General features: G+C 54.2%; 3 protein-coding genes across 6 annotated transcripts in view; 2 read left to right on the forward strand and 1 right to left on the reverse strand.

The window, feature by feature from the left end:
- The window catches only part of TAOK3 (TAO kinase 3), a 95,423-nt gene extending 86,940 nt beyond the window's left edge, over positions 1-8,483 (forward strand). For all 4 annotated transcript variants that reach the window (XM_063351511.1, XM_063351513.1, XM_063351512.1 and 1 more), the window contains 7 exons: positions 691-927; positions 1,567-1,695; positions 2,650-2,853; positions 5,549-5,788; positions 6,724-6,936; positions 7,381-7,563; positions 8,279-8,483. In XM_063351511.1, the coding sequence (XP_063207581.1) occupies positions 691-927; positions 1,567-1,695; positions 2,650-2,853; positions 5,549-5,788; positions 6,724-6,936; positions 7,381-7,563; positions 8,279-8,440 (1,368 nt within the window). In that variant the 3' untranslated portion in view covers positions 8,441-8,483. The remainder of the gene's footprint in view (positions 1-690; positions 928-1,566; positions 1,696-2,649; positions 2,854-5,548; positions 5,789-6,723; positions 6,937-7,380; positions 7,564-8,278) is intronic.
- Positions 8,484-11,519: 3,036 nt separating this feature from the next.
- PEBP1 (phosphatidylethanolamine binding protein 1) lies at positions 11,520-14,314 on the reverse strand. Its single transcript, XM_063351515.1, has 4 exons — positions 14,114-14,314; positions 13,640-13,749; positions 12,913-13,013; positions 11,520-12,411 (listed from the first exon to the last, which is right to left on the reverse strand). Exons 1-4 carry the CDS (start codon positions 14,246-14,248, stop codon positions 12,194-12,196), a joined length of 564 nt encoding a protein of 187 aa, XP_063207585.1. The 5' UTR covers positions 14,249-14,314; the 3' UTR covers positions 11,520-12,193.
- Positions 14,315-16,205: 1,891 nt separating this feature from the next.
- VSIG10 (V-set and immunoglobulin domain containing 10) lies at positions 16,206-21,852 on the forward strand. Its single transcript, XM_063351342.1, is given in 13 exon segments — positions 16,206-16,482; positions 17,115-17,263; positions 17,266-17,377; positions 17,558-17,670; positions 17,672-17,834; positions 17,837-17,857; positions 18,675-18,904; positions 18,906-18,969; positions 19,524-19,634; positions 20,093-20,105; positions 21,017-21,186; positions 21,316-21,463; positions 21,617-21,852. Coding segments are annotated over 13 exon segments (1,656 nt in total). The 3' UTR covers positions 21,702-21,852.
- The last annotated feature ends 657 nt before the right edge of the window (positions 21,853-22,509 follow it).

Raw genomic sequence — 22,509 nt, forward strand, 5'->3', positions numbered from 1 at the left:
AGTTTTTTTCCTCCTTTCGCACGGTTGCACTTAGGCATGGAAATGAATGTGGAACTTGTGAGTTTGTTTCAGCTGAGCAGGGTTTAAAATCTGCTTAGACCATCTGATGAATCTTGTTAAGAGCACACAGTTCCAGAACAGTGTTCCCTTGTTAGAAAACTTTCAGTTCCGTTAGGGAGTGAGCTCAGTCTGCCATCCTCTTGAATTTTAAGAAGAAATTTTGAAGGAGACTACTCGTTGCAGAAAATAGGTATTGAGGGACTGAATTGCAACTGTGGTGACTTGGGGAGGAAGGAAAGGATGGGTGGGTTGGGGGCTTTCTTCAAATGGATGCCATCTTGTAAGTCCATTTGAGTCCTGTTTCTGAAGAAGGTTGTCCAGCAGCCGTCTTTGTTTCCAGAAGTAACCTGCTGTTTTGTTTATTCGTAACGTGACATTTTTCTGCTGTGTCACTGAAAACGCACATAAAATTCTCATTAACGACGGGGGGGAAATCAGGAGAGAGAAATCTTATGGCCTGGTTTGTGGTATTAAGTAATAGCACTCTGAAACCTGCAATGGCATTCCCTGAAAGTTGCTTTCTAAGAGTATGGCAAAGCAGGGTCTGGTTTACAAGTAAGCAGCTAATATGGAGACGGGTTGTCTGTGAAGGTGTCCATGTAGCACTTCTTCCCCTTTCCCTGACATCAGGTTACAAGACAGATCCATGAGCATGAGCAGGAGAACGAGTTGCGGGAACAGATGTCAGGATATAAGCGGATGCGGCGCCAGCACCAGAAGCAGCTGATCGCCCTGGAAAACAAGTTGAAGGCCGAGATGGACGAGCACCGCCTCAAGCTGCAGAAGGAGGTGGAGACACATGCCAACAACTCGTCCATTGAGCTGGAGAAGCTGGCCAAGAAGCAAGTGGCTGTGATGGAGAAAGAGGTGAGTAGAGTCATGGGCTCCCTAGCTGTGGAGAAGATCGGAGTGAGAGGTGCGTACCGGATCTCTAGGAGAAGGCTGTGGAAGTGCTGCTTAAAACCCATGTTCTTCTGTGCACTGTATGGTTACTGCCTTGAGCTGCCCTGGCCAGTTTTGTGAAAGAGCTTCCCAGCTACAAGTCAACCTTCTGGACAATGGGCCCTCCATTGGCATCGACCAGTGCTGTCGCTACCGACAGACAGCTGAAAGAGAAGGACAGGCTCTGTGGAGCCCATGGAGGGGGCTTCTGCCTGGCGGCTGGGGCAGTGACAAAGCTTGCTGCTGTTACGCTGTCTGTTTAAAAATCAACGTGTTAATCCCTATGGGGAACTGGTGGGATTTTACCCTCGGGGGTGGTTTTGGTGGAGAGGTAAGAAGCATGAGGAAGGTCTTCAATGTATGTGGGCCTCATGGGGTTTTTGAGCAAGCAGCTTTCATGTGATGTGAGTACTCATGGCTTTGTCTAGCACAGTGATGGGACAATGACAGACCAAAAAAAGGTGCAACAGAAGGCTGATTTGTGCTGGATTCAGTACCTGCTCCCTCACCCTTTGGGTTTTTCTTCTTTTTTTTTTTTTTTTTCCTCCTCTCTGTGCCTTGCAGGCAAAGGCGGCTGCAGCAGATGAAAAGAAATTCCAGCAACAGATTTTGGCTCAGCAAAAGAAAGACCTGGCGACCTTTTTAGAAAGTCAGAAGAAACAATACAAGCTTTGCAAGGAAAAGATTAAAGAGGCAAGAAACCATCATTTTCAGGGCTGAAGGGGTGTGGAATGAACATGAGCTAGACTTTCGTTTTGATAAACCTGGGCCAGCCCAGGGGTTTAAGGGATACTGTCACGCTTGGAGGCACATTTAGATTCTTGGCAAGTAAACTTTCAGGAACTGGGAGCATCTGGCAGCATTTCTAGAATAATCTCCAAGGGTGCCAGAGGTGCCTTCATAGTTTGCGTTAGAGCAGAATCTTTGAAACCAAGGGTGATGAGGGGAAAATGGGGCTTCATAGAGAATTCTTCTTCCCGGTTTTCCGTATCTGTTTGTTCTTTGGGGTTTTTTTGTTAAAGCTTAAGCAATTAGAGCTGCCATTTGGATGTCACTCGACTAAAAGCCCTGTGATTGCTTATATGAATTAGAAAAAATAGTAACTTAGTATTTAGCTTATTTATCCCAAATGGCGTGACTGAAGTAGAGCATCCCCACCGCATTGCAAAATCGTTTGCTGCTAAGAGTGTAGGGGTGAGAAAATTAATAGCAAGGAGCCGTGTTAGGTATCCAGTTCGATAAGAGAATCGAGCAAGAGTCCTGTTGAAATAAAACTTAAGCCCCAGTTGCAGAGCTGGGAAGGGAACGGAGGGGTTTGCGCCATTCTCTTTCCTGGCCAGGCAGAGCCTCCCCTGTGGGGTGTTTCTGTCCCCTCGTGGCTGCACTGTTCAGCCCCCGAGATGTTTGTGTTTAATGGCCACTTGCTTCCTCCTCCTCTTGGTGGGTCATAATACAACTCTAGAGGCAGCAGGGCTGGGCACGGCCAGGTGCCGGGTCTGGCTCTGCTGGTACCCGGTGGTGTAGTCGGGATTTTGGTGTCCTTTCGTGAACCGGATGGCAGAGGAGTAGCCAGTAATTGAAGGTCCTCCGAGTCCTGTGGCACTGCGATGCTAAGGGAAGCCTTGTTTTGACCCTGTATGCCTGCAGGAAATGAACGAGGACCACAGCACGCCGAAGAAAGAGAAGCAAGAAAGAATATCCAAACATAAGGAGAACCTGCAGCACACGCAGGCTGAAGAGGAGGCCCATCTTCTCAGCCAGCAGAGACTCTACTATGACAAAAACTGCCGTTTCTTCAAGAGAAAAACGATGATTAAGAGGCATGAGATGGAGCAGCAGAACATTCGGGAAGTATGGCACTCTTCTCTTCCTTTCCCAAGCATTTCTTTAATTGTTTTAGCTTCATGTCTGTAGAACGGTTAGACTGACTGACATTAGATCTTCACATTTCCAGTTGCTAAACAGAACTGAGAAAAACGTAAGAAACGTATTTTGGGAAATAGTTTTCCACACAGATGTGGATGCTTTTGTTAACTGAAGAGGGGTGTCATCATTGTCTTGCAGACAGAAACATTATGTGGGCCACCCGTTCCGGGTCAGATGCTTCATCTGAGATTTTGGGGGCTCCTGTTGGGCTCCTTCCACAGCACAGGGCAGCCTGTGCCGTGTTGGGTGCCAGGGCCACCTGTGGGAAAAGCTGAAAAGCATCACGTGAGGAGCTCTACTTGTTGGCTACCGAAAACTTACACGGTTGAAATACATGTAATTAACCTTAAAAGAACAATATTAAGGTTATGGAATGAAATGCTACAAATGTAAGAAACAGCAAAAATTCAGTCCTCTTCCGTGTCTGCATTCTGGTGGTCTGCAAATAATCAGGTGTTGCTTTTCCATTGGGCTGTGTTCAAATTAGTGCACAGAATGGGGGAGACTCTGTTAATGAGGAGCTATTCAACATCTTCCTCTTCCTCGTCAGTTATTAACCCTTGCCTTACAGGCTGCCTGTGGTCAGATACCACTTCGGAGAAAGAATTATTACTTGTAGATTTTTCTGTGGTCATTGCTCTAGTATCTGAATTCTTCATTAATGTTAGTTTTGGATAAAGGCTATCACATAGGAAGGTATTTCAATAAAGGCTGAGAGTGAGGGAGTTCTCAAAAATTTCTAATAATGATGTACTTAATCTGCTACCATCAAATTTTGTGGCATACTTAACATTGCCCTGTATTTTACCTGCTGGCAGCTTTGCTGCTCTTGGCTTCAGATGTGCCTGGGGCTGCTCAGCTGCTTTGCAGGTGACATCAGACATCTCAACTTGGACACCCTGAAAATGAATGACACTGAAAAGTCAGATTTGGGCATCCTTATCACAGCCCCTAAGCTCTGAGGCAGGGGTAAGAACAAAACTCAGTTTTCCAGCGTGGGATTTTAACCAGGAAACACTCCTCTCGGCTCCTGCATTTCAGCTCTTAAGAGACCTAATTTTCAGAATGATTTAAGTGTTTATTTCTTGAAAGTAATGTCCCTACTAACGAGTACAAATTCACCAATCAGGCACCTGCAGTAAATAGCTCTTTCAAAATGGTTTTTTTTCTTGGTATTTTAAGTAACCACAGAGGTTCTTTATGTGCGAGTGGGAAGGTGTTTGAGAGGAGTGGAGTGCCTCTGTTTGTTCACGCTGTGGGAACTGGAATGGGGCTGAGAGAGGCTGCCCGTCCCGTCCTGTCCCAAAGATGAAGGCACAAGTGCCGCAGCTCACTGCACGGGCTGTCACACCGCCTGCTCGCTGTGCTACCTGCCTTTGCGCAAGCGGGAGAGGATTTCAGCACACCGGTAGATCTAATTTTTCATCTTGGCTGTCGTGGCACAAGTTTTGCTTAAGTGTAAACACGTGCAATGTCCTCATGGCCAAGGATGCGGGGACAAGACCTGGCCCTGACTCCTTCCCCATCCTCCTGGCTTAGACCTCTCCCGGTGGCAACAGCCAAGGGGGCTGAAGTTCACAGGTGCTGATGAATTACAAGGTGCAAGCAACAACTTGGAATAATTAGTTGGGGTTTTTTTTGCTTCTGCTGCAGAAACTCATTAGAGCGAGCCTGCGCTGGGCAGCGTGCGCAGAGCGAGGCCGCCCCCGCTGTGCCTCTCTTAGTCTAGCGTGAAGCACAGCCGTGAGTTTGTAAACCCGAGAGCTGGAACGGAGGCGTACCGGCAGACCATCTGTGAAGGACACCCAATATCAGCAAGGGGTACAGCTGTAATCGCTGCTTGGCTGAGCTGGATCCAGCTCTGTGCTCCACAGGTTGTTGCTGATACCTTGAGACAGAAATATTAGCAATAATCGGGGAGAGAATCCGGTGTCTTCCTCTGCCTTGGCTTGTAACTCGGTGAGGGTTTTCCTAGACTGCAGGAACTCTTATGTGCACGTCGCAAAACTGTGTGAGGCTTGGGCTGTATCCTTTTTTTAAAAAGCATGGTGCATCTGGGGCTGAAACCCACCTGTACACAGTGGTAAACCAAGTTCTCTTTCTTACCTGGTGCGGCGTGTTGGCACTGTACAGCTCTGCTTTGGCCATTCCAGTCTTAGTGATGCAGGAGAAGCCTCATCTGTCTGGGTCTAGCAGGGGCTCAGGGTAATTAGACACAGACGAATAAGAGCCCCTGATTCTGTCAGTCACCCCAGCCCAGACCTCCCCCGGCTCTGAGCACGCCAGGATTTATTTATTAAGAACTGGAGTGATTCTCAGCAGTCGCAGAGGGCTCGCGTGTGGTCCCAGTGCCACCTGCTGGAGACTCCCTGGTGATCCAGGAGCTGCCAGAGGAGCAGGGTACAGCGAGGGAGGGAGGGAGGGATGGATGGATGGATGCTAAATGGCTGCTCTGTTCGCATGTTCCCATCGTGCTGCTGGGTTTGTCTTTCCCTGTGGCACCTGGAAGTCCTTGCTGCCGTGACTAGGACACCCGGCCTCACAAACTCACTACAGCATCACGGGGCAGAGAGAATCGCTCCTCAGCTGTCGTCTTGTGCTCTGCTCTCCTCTTGCGCAGGAGTTGAACAAGAAGCGGACCCAGAAGGAAATGGAGCACGCCATGCTGATCCGGCACGACGAGTCGACGCGCGAGCTGGAGTACAGGCAGCTGCACACGCTGCAGAAGCTGCGAATGGACCTGATCCGGCTGCAGCACCAGACTGAGCTCGAGAACCAGCTGGAATACAACAAGCGGCGAGAGCGGGAGCTGCACAGGAAGCATTTCATGGAGCTCCGGCAGCAACCAAAGAACCTGAAGGTGCTGGAAGCTTTCCTTCCTCCTCTTCCAACCTCTGTGCTGCCGGGCAGGCTGGTCTGTATGTTTGCTGCCTCCTCCATGCAGCGTCCGTGCTGCAGAGCCACCGTTCTCCACCCGCACTGCGTGCTCTTCCTTGGATCCTGCTCCTTTGCGCTGGGCTGCTCTGGTATAAGAAAGTCGCAGGCTATTAGAGCAAAGAGCTCACTGAGGATTTTTTTTTTTTTTAAGTGCTGTGCTAATTGAGGCGGCTGGGTAAAAATAGGCAAGTCCTTAATGAAGTATTAGAGAACTTGCTTCTGATGAGCTGTGCATTCTTCAGGCCCTTGCTGGTGTCAGCCTATAAACCTGGATATGGAAAGGGCTTGGGTGATGCTTCCTCGCTTTCAAAGTCAGAGAGAGAACGCGGGTGTGCTGAGCTCTGTGCTCTGTCCTGGTTCGGCCGCAGGCTGATAAAGAAACCTCTGAGCCGCTTGCTGCGGGAGATTTCTGTTCCTCCTTTAAATGTCCAAAAAGGCGCGTTGCATTTATGCGCTTTGTCTCACCCTTGCTAGTTCTCAGATCTGCAGTCTCTGTGTAGCACGTGGTTGAGGTGGGGGAGGCAGCAAAGTGGGAGGCCTTGAAAAAGCAAACAGTTTTTTGGGAGGCGGGTGGCAGGGTGACGGGCCGGGCGAGCTGCAGGAGGCAGGGGTAGGAGGTGGAAATGCTGAGGAGGGCTTAGTGCATCCTGTTGCTGGCCCAGGCCCACGGTGGGTGCCGAAGCAGGGCCTGAGGCGATGCTGCTTGTGATTTGGCCGTGTGTGTGGAGCGCAGGGGCAGGAGACGGTGCGAGCACAGGGGAGCTGTGGTTGTCTCTCCCCAACCCGCCGTTTGGACGTACTGTAACCTCTCCATTCCCAAAGCTCCTTGTCCTCTTCACGTCGTTCCTTCCTTGGCAGGCTATGGAAATGCAGATCAAAAAGCAGTTCCAGGACACGTGCAAAGTGCAAACTAAGCAGTACAAAGCACTGAAGAATCACCAGCTGGAAGTAACTCCAAAGAGTGAGCACAAGACAATTCTGAAGAGTCTGAAGGACGAGCAGACGAGGAAGCTCGCCATCCTGGCGGAGCAGTATGAGCAGAGCATCAATGAGATGATGGCCTCGCAAGCGGTAGGTGCAGCGCGCGGCACCTCCTGTCCCTGGGTGGGGGGTCCCTCACCGAGGAGGGGGACAGGGGGGCCACCCATCCTTGCAGAGCGCCAGGTCCTCCCTGTCCTACCCACCGGATGGTGAGCGACGCGGTTGTGTTTGTAACAGCTGTTCTAAATAATGCATCAGGGGGCACTTTCCCTCTTGTGATAAGCATCCCGCAGAACACGCATCCTCTCCCGGCTGCCCCTCGCCTGCTGGGGTTGTAGAGTCGGATCTTCACTGAGGCCCCTGCTTCCATGTGAGTGGGGAAGCAGCTGTCCGTGAAGCCCTTCCTGCTCTCTCACCCTGCCACCAACACCAGAGGCTCCCCGGCTGTGAGAAGGAAGAGCGGCGTGTCGCTGGCGTCGGAGCAGAGAACTTACTAGCGGAGGTTTGAGTGTTGTTTCCCCCGTGATCTTACAGCTACGGCTGGACGAGGCCCAAGAAGCGGAATGCCAAGCCCTGAGACTGCAACTCCAGCAGGAGATGGAGCTGCTCAACGCCTACCAGAGCAAAATTAAGATGCAGACAGAAGCACAGCATGAAAGAGAACTCCAGAAGCTGGAGCAACGGGTGTCGCTGCGCAGGGCGCATCTTGAACAAAAGGTACGTTTTGGGTGGGCTGCCGGGGGGGGTACCTGGTCTCGCAGAACCCCCCCGCAGCCCGGGCTGCATCCCCAGCAGCGTGGGCAGCAGGGAGCGGGGGGGGATTCTGCCCCTCTGCTCTGCTCGGGGGAGACCCCCCTGCAGGGCTGCCTCCAGCGCTGGGGCACCAACAGCAGAAGGACACGGAGCTGTTGGAGCGGGGCCAGAGGAGGCCACGGAGATGCTGGGAGGGCTGGAGCCCCTCTGCTGGGAGGACAGGCTGAGAGAGCTGGGGGGGTTCAGCCTGGAGAAGAGAAGGCTCCGGGGAGACCTTAGAGCCCCTTCCAGTCCCTAAAGGGGCTCCAGGAAAGCTGGGGAGGGACTCTGGAGCAGGAAGCAGAACGTTAGGACAAGGGGGAACCATTTTAAACTGCAAGAGGGAAGATTTAGATGAGATATTGGGAAGAAATTTTTCACTCTGAGGGCGGTGAGCCCCTGGCCCAGGTTGCCCAGAGAAGCTGTGGCTGCCCCATCCCTGGAGGGGTTCAAGGCCAGGTTGGACGGGGCTTGGAGCAACCTGGGCTGGTGGGAGGTGTCCCTGCCCAGGGCAGGGGGCTGGGACTGGATGATCTTTAAGGTCCCTTCCAACCCAAACCATTCCATGCCGATCTCTCCTGGGGCGCGGGGAGCTGCCACGGCCGGGGCGGTCGTGCTGTGCTGACTCTGGTTCTTTCAGATCGAAGAGGAGCTCGCCGCCCTGCAGAAGGAACGCAGCGAGAGGATAAAGTTTCTGTTGGAAAGGCAGGAGCGAGAGATCGAAACGTTTGACATGGAGAGCTTGCGAATGGGCTTTGGGAATTTGGTCACATTAGAATATCCCAAGGAGGACTATAGATGAGATTAAATTTCTTTGCCATTTAAAAAAAAAAAAAAAAACAAAACAAAAAGACAAAAAGCAAACAAAATAATGAGAAAACTTTGCAAAACCAACATTCCCCATGTTAACGGGCGTGCTCTCTCTCTTTCTGTCTCTCTTACTGACATCGTGTCGGACTTAGTGCCTGTATATTCTTACTCCATCAGGGGCCCCCTTTCCCCGTGTCCGGGCCGGGCGCAGGACAGCTCCTGGCGGTCTGTTCCATACGTCACAGTATCGATGTCTCTGTGCGATGATTAAAAATGTTTCAGTGAAAACTTTTGGAGACAATTTTAATGGAGAAAAAAAAAAAAAAAAAACACAACAAAAAAAAAAGTGGATGTATGTTGCTTTTGAGCAATCACTCATTTTTACCACCAATCAACGAAAGTACAAGCAAAAAAAAAAATAATAATAATAATAATCAAATGATATATACAAACCCAGGGGGAGAGAGACTAAATCCGCAGCCTTACCTTAACTAGCTGCTGCATAATTTTATTTTATTTTTATTTTTTTGGTATTTATTCATCAGGAATAATTAAATAATAATAATAAAAAAAAATTTTATTAAAGATTGAAAAATTTGATACATTTTACAGGAAAAAAAAAAAAACCTTAATCGTGCTGTACATATCAGTGGTGACATATTATTACTTTTTTTGGGGGTGGGGAGGGGCGGGGCGAAGACGTGGTGATTTTTAGAAGAACCATGCCAGGCCGGGGGCGGGGGGGGGACACGCCGCCACCTCGGCCCTCGGCGTATTCTTGATTGTATCATAATCATTTTCTGCTGTCGCAGAGAATGTGAATACACTTAAACGAGCCCACGGGATCCCAGTAGCACAAATTGGGCTTTGTCAAATCGTGTATTTTGTGTATAGAAGGAATTTAAGGAGAGCTTTTACTTATTTTCATATTGTATTTTAACTGTTTCTCTGATCAAAAATTTTTTTACTTCTTTCCGTCCCCCTCCCCGGCCCTTTCCCTGCTGCTCCCAGCCACCCCCCCCTCCAGTGCAGAACTTGGAGTTCAACACTGTCAGACCATCCCCAGCCCTTGTTCTTTTTTTTTTTTTTTTTCCTTTTTTCTTTTTTTATTTTTTGTTCTGTTTTCTTTCGTTCCTCCCCCAAGTCCACCCCCGACCCCATGATCTTGGTCATAAATATTGCATTATTCACACTTTCAAACTGTGTATTTTCTTACAATAAAAAGATAAAAAAAAAAGGCTTTACTTCTTTTGCATGCACTTTAAAAAAAAAAAAAACCAAACAAAAAAAAAAACCCCAACAAAAACATTTTTCAGGTTCCAAGGAAGAGCATGAATTAACTGTCAGAGCTTTTAATTATATTTGTAAATAAAAGTGTTCATCACAACGCCTCGCTGTCTCATTGCGGGAAGAGTCCGGAGGTGGGGACAGGGAGGTGACAGTTCCGCTCCCGCCTCGCGCGGGCGCAGGAAGGGGTGAGATGTCCCTGCTGGGACCTCAGGGGCTTTGCTCCAAACCTGGTTTTCTTGACAGTGGAGGTTTTTATTAGGTTAATGGGTTGTGGCTCCTTTTCTGTCCTGCTTCCAGCCTTGGGACAGCCAGGGCTGGATGCTCCCAGGGAAGCAGAGCAGTTCAGGCAGGTCCCCACCCGCCCCACGCCTTTATTCTGGGGGATCTTGGTCAGGACTTTTTCCTGAAAAACCCTCAATCCTGTTTCAGTGTTTTAATGGCTGGGTTGAGAAACTCCCTTGGGGCAGAAACCAGCCACCTTTCTTGGTTACGGAGTCACTTGGACGTTTCCAGGGCCTCGCCGCAGCACGTTGAGGTTTTTGGTGCCTGTTTCTCAGCCCGCTTGGGTGCAGACCATGGAGAAAGGAAGCTGTTTAAAACAGGGGCAAGGCTTCTAGTCCATAAATTAAATTACATTGCCTTCATCTTTTTTCACCTTTTAAAGATGTCAGATTGGACCAAAGGTTTATTTTCTGCCCTAAGTGCTCAGGAGACACCACCAGGCCTCGCTGCAAGCTGTTGGAGGACCAGGAAAACAACCGGGACCTGCAGCTTGGCCGGGAAGCAGCTTCAGGTCAGTAAAGCCGGTGGTGGTGCTTCTCCCAGGAGCAGAGATGTGCTGTCCAGGCTGGGCTGCCGTGGGGTGGGCTCCTGAGAGCAGCAGGGAGGGCAGGAGGCCTCCAGGGAGCAGGAGGGGTGAGGAAATCCCAGGCAGAGATGGGGCTCCCTGGAGGCCTCCTCCAGGGGTGGAAGGTGGTGGGGCGCCTTAAGAGTGGCCAAGGCACAGGACGGACCCGCGGGCACAGGCTGCCCCATCGGCTGCAGGAAGGTCAAGGTTGGTAACAGCAATGGGAGGTTCTCAGGGCATAAATTGCCCTGATGACGATGGGCGAATAGCGGCTCAGAGACACCCTGGAACCAGAAATGTCCTCCCGGAATCTCTACAGGCAGCCTGCCAGCGCTCCATCTGCCCTGAACTGTAACTGTGCTTAGTCGTTGGCCTAATTGCCGCGTCCTCCCCACTTGTCGCCTGCTCTGTGCGCCTGCTCGCTGCAAGCAGGAGGTCGCTGTAACAGGGCCCTAACAAGCAATTCCAGCACTTTTAAGGTTTGATCCACCAGCTGCCTGCAGCAGGGACATAGATGTGGGGTAGAGTGGGTGCCTGCTGCCGAGGGGATTTTGGGAAGGGACTTGAAAGCAGGAGAGGGCTGCCCCACGGAGGGGCTGGGGTTCATCGCGCCAAGCACCAGGGTAAGGGATCAATCCTTATGGCTCAGTCTCAGGCAGCTTGGGGCTACACCCAGCGGGGCTGCTGTTCTGCAGAGCAAGCTGCACCTCCAGACAAGACTTAATATAGAAAGATATGCAGATAATATATAAAGTAGATTTAGGATAGAAAGACGTGACTGCTTTGAGCTTCGTTCCTAGGCTCTGGGTACGACGGCAAGAAGTGTCTCAGGCAGCGCTGCCAGGAGGGAGGAGCTCCCGTCAGAGGAGCCCGCTGCCACCGAGCCGCTCCTGTAAACCCTCACCTCTTCCCCCAAGAAAGCAACCGCACCATCCACCTTGGTAAGTCTTTAATTGCACTGTGAGCTAAAGGGCACGTTTACATCAGGTCACAACAGAACTTGAACAAAACGAAGTGGTCTCTCGCCTTCGAGTGGCAACAGAGAGCAGAAGGCAGTGCTATACACCGGCTTCCCTGCCTCCTCCTACCAGATACACCTTCACGACTTCAGTGGTTCACTTGGTGGAGGCACTGGCCCAACACTTGAGGGTAAAAACAAAATTAAAAAAGAAGGGGGGATTTCCCTTAGACTGCCATCCCCTCCTGGAAAGGGGGCACTCCCCAGCCAGCACCAACCCAGAAGTGGTTCTGTACCCACACCACTGCCACAGAACAACGTTTCAGTACAGCAGAGACGCTCTCGAGGGACACGAATTCACAGAGGCTTTGGTTTCCCTTAAGCAGGTCAGCCCGGAGGGGGTGGCCCTTATAAGGACACCTTGTCGGAAGCTGGTCTAGCTAGCGATCACCTGTACCTACAGGAATTAGCTGAAGCACAGCACGGGTCTGGACCACAGGGACAGTGACAGGGTTACAGTTCCAGCGGGCAGTGCGGGAGCAGCTGCGTTCAACTCACTAATCAAACAAAAGGACAGCGACGTGCTCGGACCGGCCGGATCTCCAGGGGTGCGGGGGGTGCTGCACAGTGCTGCGTCAGCTGCCCTGGCCCTACTTCCCCGACAGCTGCTCGTAGAGCTTCGGCACGTAGTCATCCCACTCCGCCTGGTAGCAAGTGCCAGCCACTGGCACCCCCAGCTCGTACTTGCTGCGGAAAGAAGCCACCTTGAACTTCCCTCGTTTGTCACCAGAGCGATTGGAGAGGACGGGCTCATTGCAGGTCAGGCGCTTCGGCTGCTCGTACACCAGCCAGACGTAGCGGTGCAGCCCTGCGGGGAGGAGACAGTGTCACCAGTGCCAGTCACCTCCAGTGCCCGGGTTCGAGGTTTGCTCTGAAGTGACCCCAGGGGAAAGGAAGGGGGAATGCGGAGAAAGAAAAGGGGAACACAGGGAAATAGACAGCTGCCTTCTCCAGGATCAGAAGGCTAAGTATGATGGAGCTAAAGGAGCTTAGAGAAGACGCACTAGATATGCTTGAACAGCTCCTGTCCTGCCTAGGCTAACACTTGCCCCCACCAGGCAACACTGCAGGCAGACCAGCGCAGACCTGTCCCCAGGCAGCAAGGGCACAGCAGCAACACGTGTCTGTGCTGGCCGTGGCTACAAGCGACTGCAGGGAGTCCTGCACGGGCTGTCGCTGCAGGGCAGCATACCATTTGCCCGGCCACACAGCACCCCAACCTTCTGCAGGCCTCGCCACCCTCCCCTGTGCGCTGCATTTGATCCTCACAGCACTTGGAGCACGGGACCTGCTGCAGCCGGGCACTGACCTGTTCCTTTGGGAGGGCCGGAGCCGACGTAATCTGACAGCACAGTCCCGCTCCCCACATCGTTGCCTTTCATGTTGGTCACCAGGAAGTGATGCCATTCCCTGAAAGGAGAAGGCAAAAAAAAAATCAGACTGCACCACAGCCCTGGCAAAGGTCCTTCATTACTCTAAGGTGCTGCTTTTCCATGAGGCTCTCAGTGGAGGGTAACTGAAGCTAACAGCTGCTGCTCCTGGTCTGCCGAACCCAAAGAGCAGCAGTCCAAAAGCAGGTACTGCTTCCTCTGGGATGCAGGGCCTGTCAATATCAGCTCTGTCATCCCACCTTGCGGCTCCAGGAAACCCAGAGCCTGTGCCCTCAGAGTGGGTATTCCACACACTTCTGAACCTGATTTGAGAAAGGTGAGCTGGTCCCAGGTTTAAGACTCCCCTGCTAGCACAGACAGACCTAATTTCGACTCATACATGTGCCACATTAGAGCGAGCACCAGATGCTGTGTTTCTCCAAGCTACGCCAGACCTCCACACAACCCTGGCAAAAGTAGCTGCTCCTCCCCATGCTGTCCCTGTCTCAAGGAGAGAGGCAAGGACACTGTTTCTATCCCATGTCACAGCCTCACGGCTGCACCTTAAGCAGAGCACATGCCCGACCTCCTTCTAAGCCTCTGCTAAGACCATGAGCGATGCTCCATTTTCGCCCAGCAAGACACAGAGTTGCCCACCCCCATTACCTGAACTTTGGGTCCTTCCTACTGGGAGCATCTGGGTCTGTGAGAACCAGGGTGTAAAGCTTCTGGGGATCGCAGCCATCCCACTCAATGCTGGTGGGGCGATGCTGGACCTAGAAGGATGACAGCGTTACAGCACAAACAGCTAGCCCTGCTGCCTGCACCACGCAGCCTGCACCAGCCAGGCACATGGAGGCCAACTGCGACCAGCGCTGGCAGCAACACCCGCGGAGTTCAAGGCCATCCGAGCCAGCTCCGCACTCAGCCTACTAGTGCCGCCGGGATCTCCCTGCAGTACGGAGCCAGGCCTGACCGCGCCGCCCCGCTACAAGAGCCGAGACCAAAAGCAGGGCACCGCTCTCCTCCTCTCGCACCCGGCGAGACTCCGATGGGGGCTGCCAGAGCGAAGGCGCAAGAGGCCCGGCCTTCTCCCGCCATTTTGCCACACCCCCGAGCGCTGGGCCGGGCCCCGCTCACCTGGGTCGGCGTGAGCACCTTGCCCAGCTCGTCTATCTCCACGGAGCCATACTTGACCCGCAGCGGGTGCGCCGGCTTCTGCTCCACCTCGGTGAGGCTCAGCGGCCCGCTCCACAGCCCCAGGTCCACCGGCATGGCTGCGCCTGCTGCTGCGGCTCCGCGCACTGCGCCCGCGCCGCCCAATCACCGCCCGCCGCGGACCGCCCCCGCGCTCCCATTGGCGGCGGCGCCCCCACGCTCCGCTCCCATTGGCGGCGGCGCGCCGCCGGCCTTCCCCCGCTCCGGCTGTTGTGGCGCCCCCAGGCGGGCGGCCGCGGCGAGCACTGTCAGAGCGATTATCCACAGCAGCACTGACCTTGCTTACGGCCTTGGCCCAGGCATTCATTAGTTTATAATTTATGTGTCAGGGCCCAGCGGGGGCAGCCCCGTGGATCTCAGCACGCCTTAGCCCATGGCTGCTGGAGAGCTGGCTGCGTTATGCCTTCCCCTGGCTGTAAGGTGTCCCAGAGGAGCCCGAGGGTACCTACGCGCCGTACAGCCCTTGTGGGGTTACGCAGAGAAGTAATCTGTGTATTATTCCATACAACAAACCAGCCTGGAAGCTGCTGTCTGCAAATGTGGACGATGCAGGACCATCGGGTCCACCTGGCATCGGTCAGCACAAAACCCTGTCATCGGGGCAATTTCTCCTAGGGCAGCCGCTGCCGAAATTTAACAGCACACTGGCTGTGCTTTGTGACACCCACCCCAGGGATGCCAGGGGGAGCTTTAAAGAAACTGAAAACATTTGTATCTTTCTCTTTCCTTGCTGTCTGTTTCATTGGGACCCCTCCAGCTGTGGAGAGGCTCAGCCTTTACCCTCTGCAACTCCGTCCTCCTCCCAGCCCCTCTTCGGTCTGTTCTCTTCTTCCTTCCTCTCCAGCTTTGGCTTAAGCTGCTGCCTGCTATTTTTTTTTTACTTCCCCGCCCCCATACCCAAGAATGTGGTATGGTTCACAGTCATTTATCACTGTTCTTCCCGCTCCCACTGCTTTTTGGGTTGTCTCTTAAGTGGTTGAATTAGAATCATAGAATCATCTAAGCTGGAAGGGACCTCAAGATTGCCAAGTCCAACCATCAACCTAACACTGCCCAAACCACCACTACACCATGTCCCCCAGCACCACGTCTGCCCAGCTTTTAAATACCTCCAGGGATGGAGATTCTACCACTTCCTTGGGCAGCCTGTTCGAGTGCTTTACAACCGTTTCGGTGAAGAAATTTTTCCTAATATCCATCCTAAACCTCCCCTGGCACAACTTCAAGCCATTTCCTCTTGTCCCAGTGCCTGTTCCTTGGGAGATGAACCCCCCCGGCTACCCCCTCCTTTCAGGGAGCTGTAGAGAGCGAGAAGGTCTCCCCTCAGCCTCCTTTTCTCCAGGCTGAACACCCCCAGCTCTCTCAGCCGCTCCCCAGCAGACTTGTGCTCCAGACCCCGCACCAGCTCCGCTGCCCTTCTCTGGACACGCTCCAGCCCCTCAATGTCTTTCTTGTGGTGAGGGGCCCAAAACTGGACGCAGCCCTCGAGGTGGGGCCTCACCCGTGCAGAGTACAGGGGGACGATCACTGCCCCAGCCCTGCTGGCCACACTGTTCCTGATACAGGCCAGGATGCTGCTGGCCTTCTTGGCCACCTGGGCTCATATTCAGCCATCAGTCGATCAACACCCCTGGGTCCTTTTCCACCAGGCAGCTCTCCAGCCACTCCTCCCCAAGCCTGTGCTGCTGGGCAGGGTTGTTGTGACCCCAGTGCAGGACCTGGCACCTGGCCTTGTTGAACCTCACACCACTGGCCCATGGATCCAGCCTGTCCAGATTCCTCTGTAGACCTAGACGGATCCAGAATTATGCAAGAACCTCTGGGTGAAGGGGGGAGAAGCTTACTACCTTCACTGAGTTTTGCCCTCAGGAAACACCATCCTCCTTGTATTAAACCTTCCCGATCCTTGGACTGTACCCGAGCCCGGTGCCTGGCTCCCGGGGCAGAGAAACCCCCTTCGGGCCGCTCTGAGGGGGCTGCCCAAGATGGCGGGCGGGGTCGGGGGGCGTCCAAGATGGCGGGCGCCCAACATGGCGGGTCGGGGACTGATACACGATCCCCTTCCCGGGCCCCGGCGAGCGGGCAGGGGAAAGCAGGCGGGACGGTCCGGGACAGCCCGCCCTCCCCTGCCCGCTCGCCGGGGCGGAGGACAGGCAGCGCCGCCTCCCCGACGCGGGAGGCTGTGGTGGCGGCGGCGGCACGGGGCTATCGGCTCCCCGGCGCGACGCTGCCAGCCCGGTTCTTCCTCGCCCTTTGCGTCTGGAGGCTGGTGCCGCGCCGGGAGGCGGCAGGTTAGCGGGGGGCTGAGGGGACAGGAGCGGCGACCGTGCGTGGGCGACTGTTGGAGCCGGTCCCTCAGTGCCGTGCTCCTGAGGGGAGCTCCCCTGTGGGGCAGGCGCTGAGGGGGCTGGTAGAAGGGGATCTCCAAAAAGAGTTCCCCTAACAAGTACCCCAGAGGGTTGATAAATATCAAACTTATATTGGGTTATAAGGGTGATCGCTCTCTACAACTTACCACTCTCTAAAACTGCCTGAAAGGAGGTTGTAGCGAGGTGGGGGTCGGTCTCTTCTCCCAAGTAACAGGCAGTAGAACAAGAGGAGACAGCCTCAAGATGCGCCAGGGGAGGTTTCACATGGATATTAGGAAAAATTTCTTCACCAGAAGGGTTGTCAAGCATTGGAATAGGCTGCCCAGGAAAGCGATAGAATCCCCATCCCTGGAGATGGGGTAGATGTGGTGCTGGGGGACATGGTTTAGTGGTGGTTTGGGCAGTGTTAGGTTGATGGTTGGACTTGACGATCTTAAAGGTCGCTTCCAACCTACACAGTCCTGTGATTCTGTATCAGATGTCCAGGTCTTTGCTGACAGAATAGGGCTTTACCAGTTCCCTATTTCCCTAACACTGTTCTTTCTGCTTTGCAGGAGCAGAGGAAGTGGTCTTTGGGAAGGTTGGAGGAAGCATCCTCCTCTTATGCCGAAATGTCTCCAAAGAAGCAACCGAGGTGGTCTGGTTTCAAGGGGACCCACTCTCTTTCCCCCCACTCTTCTCCTCGAGGGTCACCTTCCCCCCAAAAACATCTGTTTCTCCCTGGCAGACAACAGCTCTTCACGCATCACAGAGCTGCGTGTGCAGGACGAAGGCAACTACACTTGGAAGGAAGTGCTGAACGAGACGGGCCGTGAGCCTCCTGCTTGGTCCCTGTTGACTGTCACTCCGAGTTGCGTTTCCCTGGGGCTGTGGGACGCAGGTCAGGGACCAAGATAGGGAAACCAGGAAGCCTTTCAAGGGGAGTGATAGCAAAACCAAGCACTTGCAGGGGTTCCAGCCCTGAGATGCTGAGCTCTGTGACTTGGAAATGTTTGTGACCATGTGCTGTTCTTGCTGATAGATCCACCGCACTCAACCCCAAAGTGCTGGGCTGAGACCTCCTCATCGGGGCTGATGCTGCAGCTGTTTTGCAGCTGGCCTGGGGGGGTAACCCCACCCCACCCTGCACAGGGGAGAAGGGGGACACGATCCGGAGGACTCAAGCTGGGTCATCAGCTCCACGAGCTCCTCAGACATCCATGTGGAAATGCTGAACAGCTCCTACCTCTCCCACCGCAAAGCGTTCGAGTGTGTTGGGAGCCATGTTGTCAAGCGGGGAGGAGCACTGTGGAGGTGAGTGAGTTGACTTGCCTACCTTATTAACTATTAATGAGCCTGCTAATGGTGAGGCAGACAGTTACCCAGGTCATTCTCTTCAAGCCAGGCTTACGGGTGCTTACAGCAGGGGTAGATGCTAATGAGGCAGTATGGCAGGGCTTGGCTCGTGCAGAGGTGACTGCACAAAGCACAGAAGTGCTGCAGCTGGGATCCATCATGGCATAGTTGCAGGTGAGTTGTGTTTTGGGTACATCTTCAGCGGCCGACAAATTTCCCCACACCAAGCTTTTCACCTCTGCAAGCACTCACACCTGTGTGGAAGCGAGAGGTGGTTTTAGTGCCTTGCTCCGCTTGAGATTAGGTTTGTTAGGGCCGGGTTTACAGGAGAAGGGTTGTGCGTGCCCCCAGGCCCCCTTGAAGCATCTAAGGGGTCTGACTGAAGTGGCTTTTGAAAACCTGAGCTGTATTTATCCTTTGAGGGTTGTCAGGGCTACACAAGAGCTCTGCTGATCTCAAGGAAGATCCCTGGGCCGCATTTCTCCTCTCTGCCATCTTCCCACTGGCTGCGCTCCGACCGTTCTTCCCTGGGGATATAAAGACAGGTATCAAAACAGGGACTGAGCAGTGTGAAAGCTGCTCAGAACACTCTTTGGAAGGCTGCTGAAGTCTTGTGAGTGAGACAAATGCCAAACCCACAGCGTACAAGTCCCAGACTCCTGTCTGACTTCCTTCTGTTAGTGATTATTAATCAGTCAGATGGCTGATTGCTTTTTATGCTAAACTCCTCATTCTCTCCTTGACTTTTTCTTTTTTTTTTTTTCCCTTGGGCTGTTCAGAAATACATTCACTGGAATCAGAGCCCCCAGAGACCTGCTTTGTGGGTGACAATGTGACCTTGACATGCTGTGTGACTGAGAGCACCCTGGCAGCGAGGATCACCTGGCTGCGGGACATCACCCAGCCGAAGGTGGAGATCCAACCCAGAGGGAGGTACCTCATCGCCCAGGAGGGCAATGTGTCCTGGCTCACTGTCCGGAACTGCTCCCAGGGCACCGACGGCGGCTGTTAACGTCTGCAAGGCACAGAACCCTGTGGGGCTGAGGGAGTAGTTCATCTGCCTGATGGTGAAGCGTGAGTGGGGCTACTTGGGGTTGCTGCGGCAGGGAGTGAGGAGGACTTGGGGATACAGTTATGGGGGCCATTGACGAGAATTCAAGGGACTCCATTTGCCACTAAGAGCCCTCTTTGCCCATTGGTGCTTTCCATGCTCCACAGCAAGTGTAGATGGAGGACTGGCTCCCTTCATCCTGGGGTGAGAAGACCTGATTCCCCTCACCTTGGCATAGTGGGCCTGAGTGAGGAGCACCCTTCGTCCCTCCCATAGGTTGTGGGCGCAGAGGAGCACCTCCAAGGCTCAAGCTGGTCAGGATGCAATGGGCAAGGGTTGATTTACTTTCACTAAATGCTTGTGGGCACAGAAATAATGGCCTTGCTGTGGTGTTTTCTATGTCAATGAAGCACGAGTGCCTGAAACTCTTGCCCTAGTGCTGGTGGGACTGTTGCAATGATGGGAAATGGGAGCTGAGACAGCACCGAGACCTGCTGTGTTGCTTGCATTGAGATTTCCTCATCCATCCGTGATCTGGTGACAAGCTGGCCTCCCATGCCTCTGCTTCTCTCCACAGAGCCGGTGAACATTGTTGGGGTCGTGGGTGCAGGGGTGATCCTGTCCCTGCTGGCTATTCTCACCGTCACCGGGGTCATCTTGTACTGCAATCCCCTCCTGTGCCTGAGAGGTAGGAGCTCCCCTCTGCTCAAGCCAGGGAGGGGCTTGCGCCTTTATGCCTAACCTGCTTGTTCCCTTCCGGTGTGCTGGAGTCAGACACTGGTGATCACCCCAGCCCTTGGGTCTCATCCTGCTCCCGGTCAAAGCTCTGTCAGCCCTGGAGGCAGATGGGTTGGAAACACGAGGCCCTTCGCCAGCTGAGTGCTTCAGGCACCTTCCTCTTGCCTTCTCCAGGGAGCTGTACTGTGGTGGTCCATCTCCCCTTTCCTTGTGATCTCTGACACTCTCGTTGCATATGTGGGCAGGTCACCTCCACATCCATGCCTCTACACGTGGCTGCCAGAGACCCTCCTCCCGCAGGCAGAATTGGCAGGGGTTGTGCAGTAAAACCAGCAGCACGCTGCCCTGGGGACTGCTCTGGGGCCAGTTTCTAATGCTGTCTTTTCCCTTCCCTTCTCTCCCATTCAGGTGCTGTGTTCAGGTGAGTGTTGATTTTCCTCAGCCCAGTCCCGTGTGGCCTCACTAGTCCGTCTCCTGGCAGAGGTGATCTCGCTGTAGGGCAGGGATCCACCTCGGAGGCAGGAGCTGACACCAGAGCAAAGCTGTCCTTGGGCGGGAGCTGTGCCTCCCGCGGGAAGGGGATGGTGGGGCTGGGTGAGACTTGGTGTGGGCGAGGGAGCAGGAGGGTGGAGAGAGAGGGGAGCACTTGGCATCAGAGCAGGAGTGGCATCACTTTGGGATGTGCAGGGACGGTGCTGGCACCCATTTGTGTGGGAGGAGGCTGTGCAGGAGAGCTGCTCCTCAGGGCAGGTGAGCCCGGCGACTTCGAGAGTAAATAGAAATGGCAGTCTGCTGCCCTGGGTGGGTGTTTGCCCACCTCCTTCCCCCCTCAGGAGGGATGTCTGATAGGTGCACGTGAACGAGTGCCGCCTTGGAGTTCAGGCACACCAAGATTTCCTCTCCGTTTCCTGCTTGCCACGCTTCCTGACCCCTCTCCCTTCCCTTGCCCCTCTCGGTTCTGTTCCCACAGCTGTGGCGCTGCGGCATGGAAAGACTCTTTCCTGAGGGCCTCCGTTTCCCCATCTGCATGGGAGGGGAGAATAACCCCACTTGGGAGGGGCTCATGCAGTTTAGGACATTAATATGTGTGAAATGGAGGGCTTTGGAAGACTAATGGGAAGCAGTGCAGGATGCTGTTGGTGGTGGTGCTGCCAGCAGGGTTGGAAACCAACTGTTCTTTGGACACGGTTAGTGCGGGGTTGGGAGAGTCCATCGAAAGGGGTCGTTTCGGTGTAGAGGGTTGTCAAGGACAGGGGAGGCGCAGGCTGGAGGGAGGGGGCAGGGCAGGCTGTCAGCCTTGCAGCCCACCTCCGCTTGCTCCGCTCTTCACAGGAATCAGGACTCGGGGGGTGTCTTAGTGCTGGTGGACTCAGAAGAGGAGGATGAGGGGAAGGGGGAAGAGGAGACCACGAGCAGCTCCACCAAGCGCAAGGCAATGGCGCTGGTGAATGGGAATAGCGTCCAGGCTGCTTACCTCAACTGCCTTACTGGGGTGAGCCCCGGTGCCTGCCGCTGGCTGAGTTTTGGGGCAGGAGCTCATCTGTGGGTCTTCCAGGAGCAGCTGCCGGGGAGGGAGGGATTCCTGTTTGGCTTGTTGGCTCTGAGATGCTGCTTCTCTGTGCCCTGCGTAGGTGACGATGGCAAACAGCACGGCGGGGTCTCTCCGCAGGAAACAAGGGGAGAAGAGACGCGAGGCATACAGATTCCATCCCTTGGTGCAGAAGCACATGGAGCCCCGTCTGGACGCCCAGCCTCAAACGCGTCCTTGTTGCCGTGTGGGTGAGCGCAGACCGTTAGTGTCCCTCAGCGGGATGGTGCAGTCGGACCATCCCCACTTTTTCCTCCACTTGCCCCTTCCCCAGCTCTCCCTCCATCCTTCCCCAGCCTTGTTTCTCCATTTCTTCTCTCTTTTCATCTTCCTCTTTGTCTCAGGTGTCCTTTTTTAACAAGGTGGCACCCAGCGCAGGCAGAGCTCAGGAAGTGGGTCCCAGTAGCCCGTTCATCTTGTCACCTGTGATGGACTCAAATACCAGTACAGGATTCTGTCCCTGTACTGGTCACCATCAGCGGTGCTGGGGTCGCGGGGAGTGTGATGGAGAAAGTTGCCACAGGGCCACAGTGGTCCCGGGATAATGGAACAAACAACCAGCGGACGGGCAGGTCATGGATGGTGCTGGCTCTCGGGAGGCTTAATTTTTTTTTTCGCTATAAATATTTTTTCTCCAAGTCTCTCTGAAACGTTGCTGTGATGGCGGGACAGAGCAGGGTGGGATGGGGGTGGGACAGAGGTTGGAGGGGGGCGGAGGGCGCTGGGTGTGCCGGGGGGGAGCGAACTGCTTCGAGTGGGGAGTGAAAAGAGTGCGTGGAAGGTGATGGAGAAGTGAGTGCACAAGGGATCCGGGTGTGTGGAGGGTAATGGGGGGGGTGAGCACCCAGATGGGGGGAGTGGAGGGGACCTGGTGGCACATGGGAGAGATGAAGGGGACCCGAGGGCACATGGAGTGGTGGGGAGGCACTCCTGGGGCAGGCAGAGGGGAGCATCGGGGGTGAAGCGGTGGGGTCTGAGCCCTCCCTGGGGTGTGGGTAAGAATGGTGTGAGATGGAGGAGAGCTGAGGAGGTACCGGGGGACCGGAGCATGTGGTGGGACAGCAGTTGGGGACCAGTTGTGTGCGGTGGTCTCCGAATGGCTGTTTCTGAGGGGCTGGAGCGGGGTCCGAGCGCTGGCGGGGGGACTGGAGTGCGGTTAGAGGGCTGCCAGTGGGACCGACCTGCAGGCTGTCCCCAAGGAGCTTTGGTGCAGTCCCTGTGCCCAGCTCCCTCTGCC

This window comes from Chroicocephalus ridibundus, chromosome 13 (genome assembly GCF_963924245.1).
Source record: "Chroicocephalus ridibundus chromosome 13, bChrRid1.1, whole genome shotgun sequence".
In the NCBI taxonomy this organism is placed as follows: domain Eukaryota; kingdom Metazoa; phylum Chordata; class Aves; order Charadriiformes; family Laridae; genus Chroicocephalus; species Chroicocephalus ridibundus.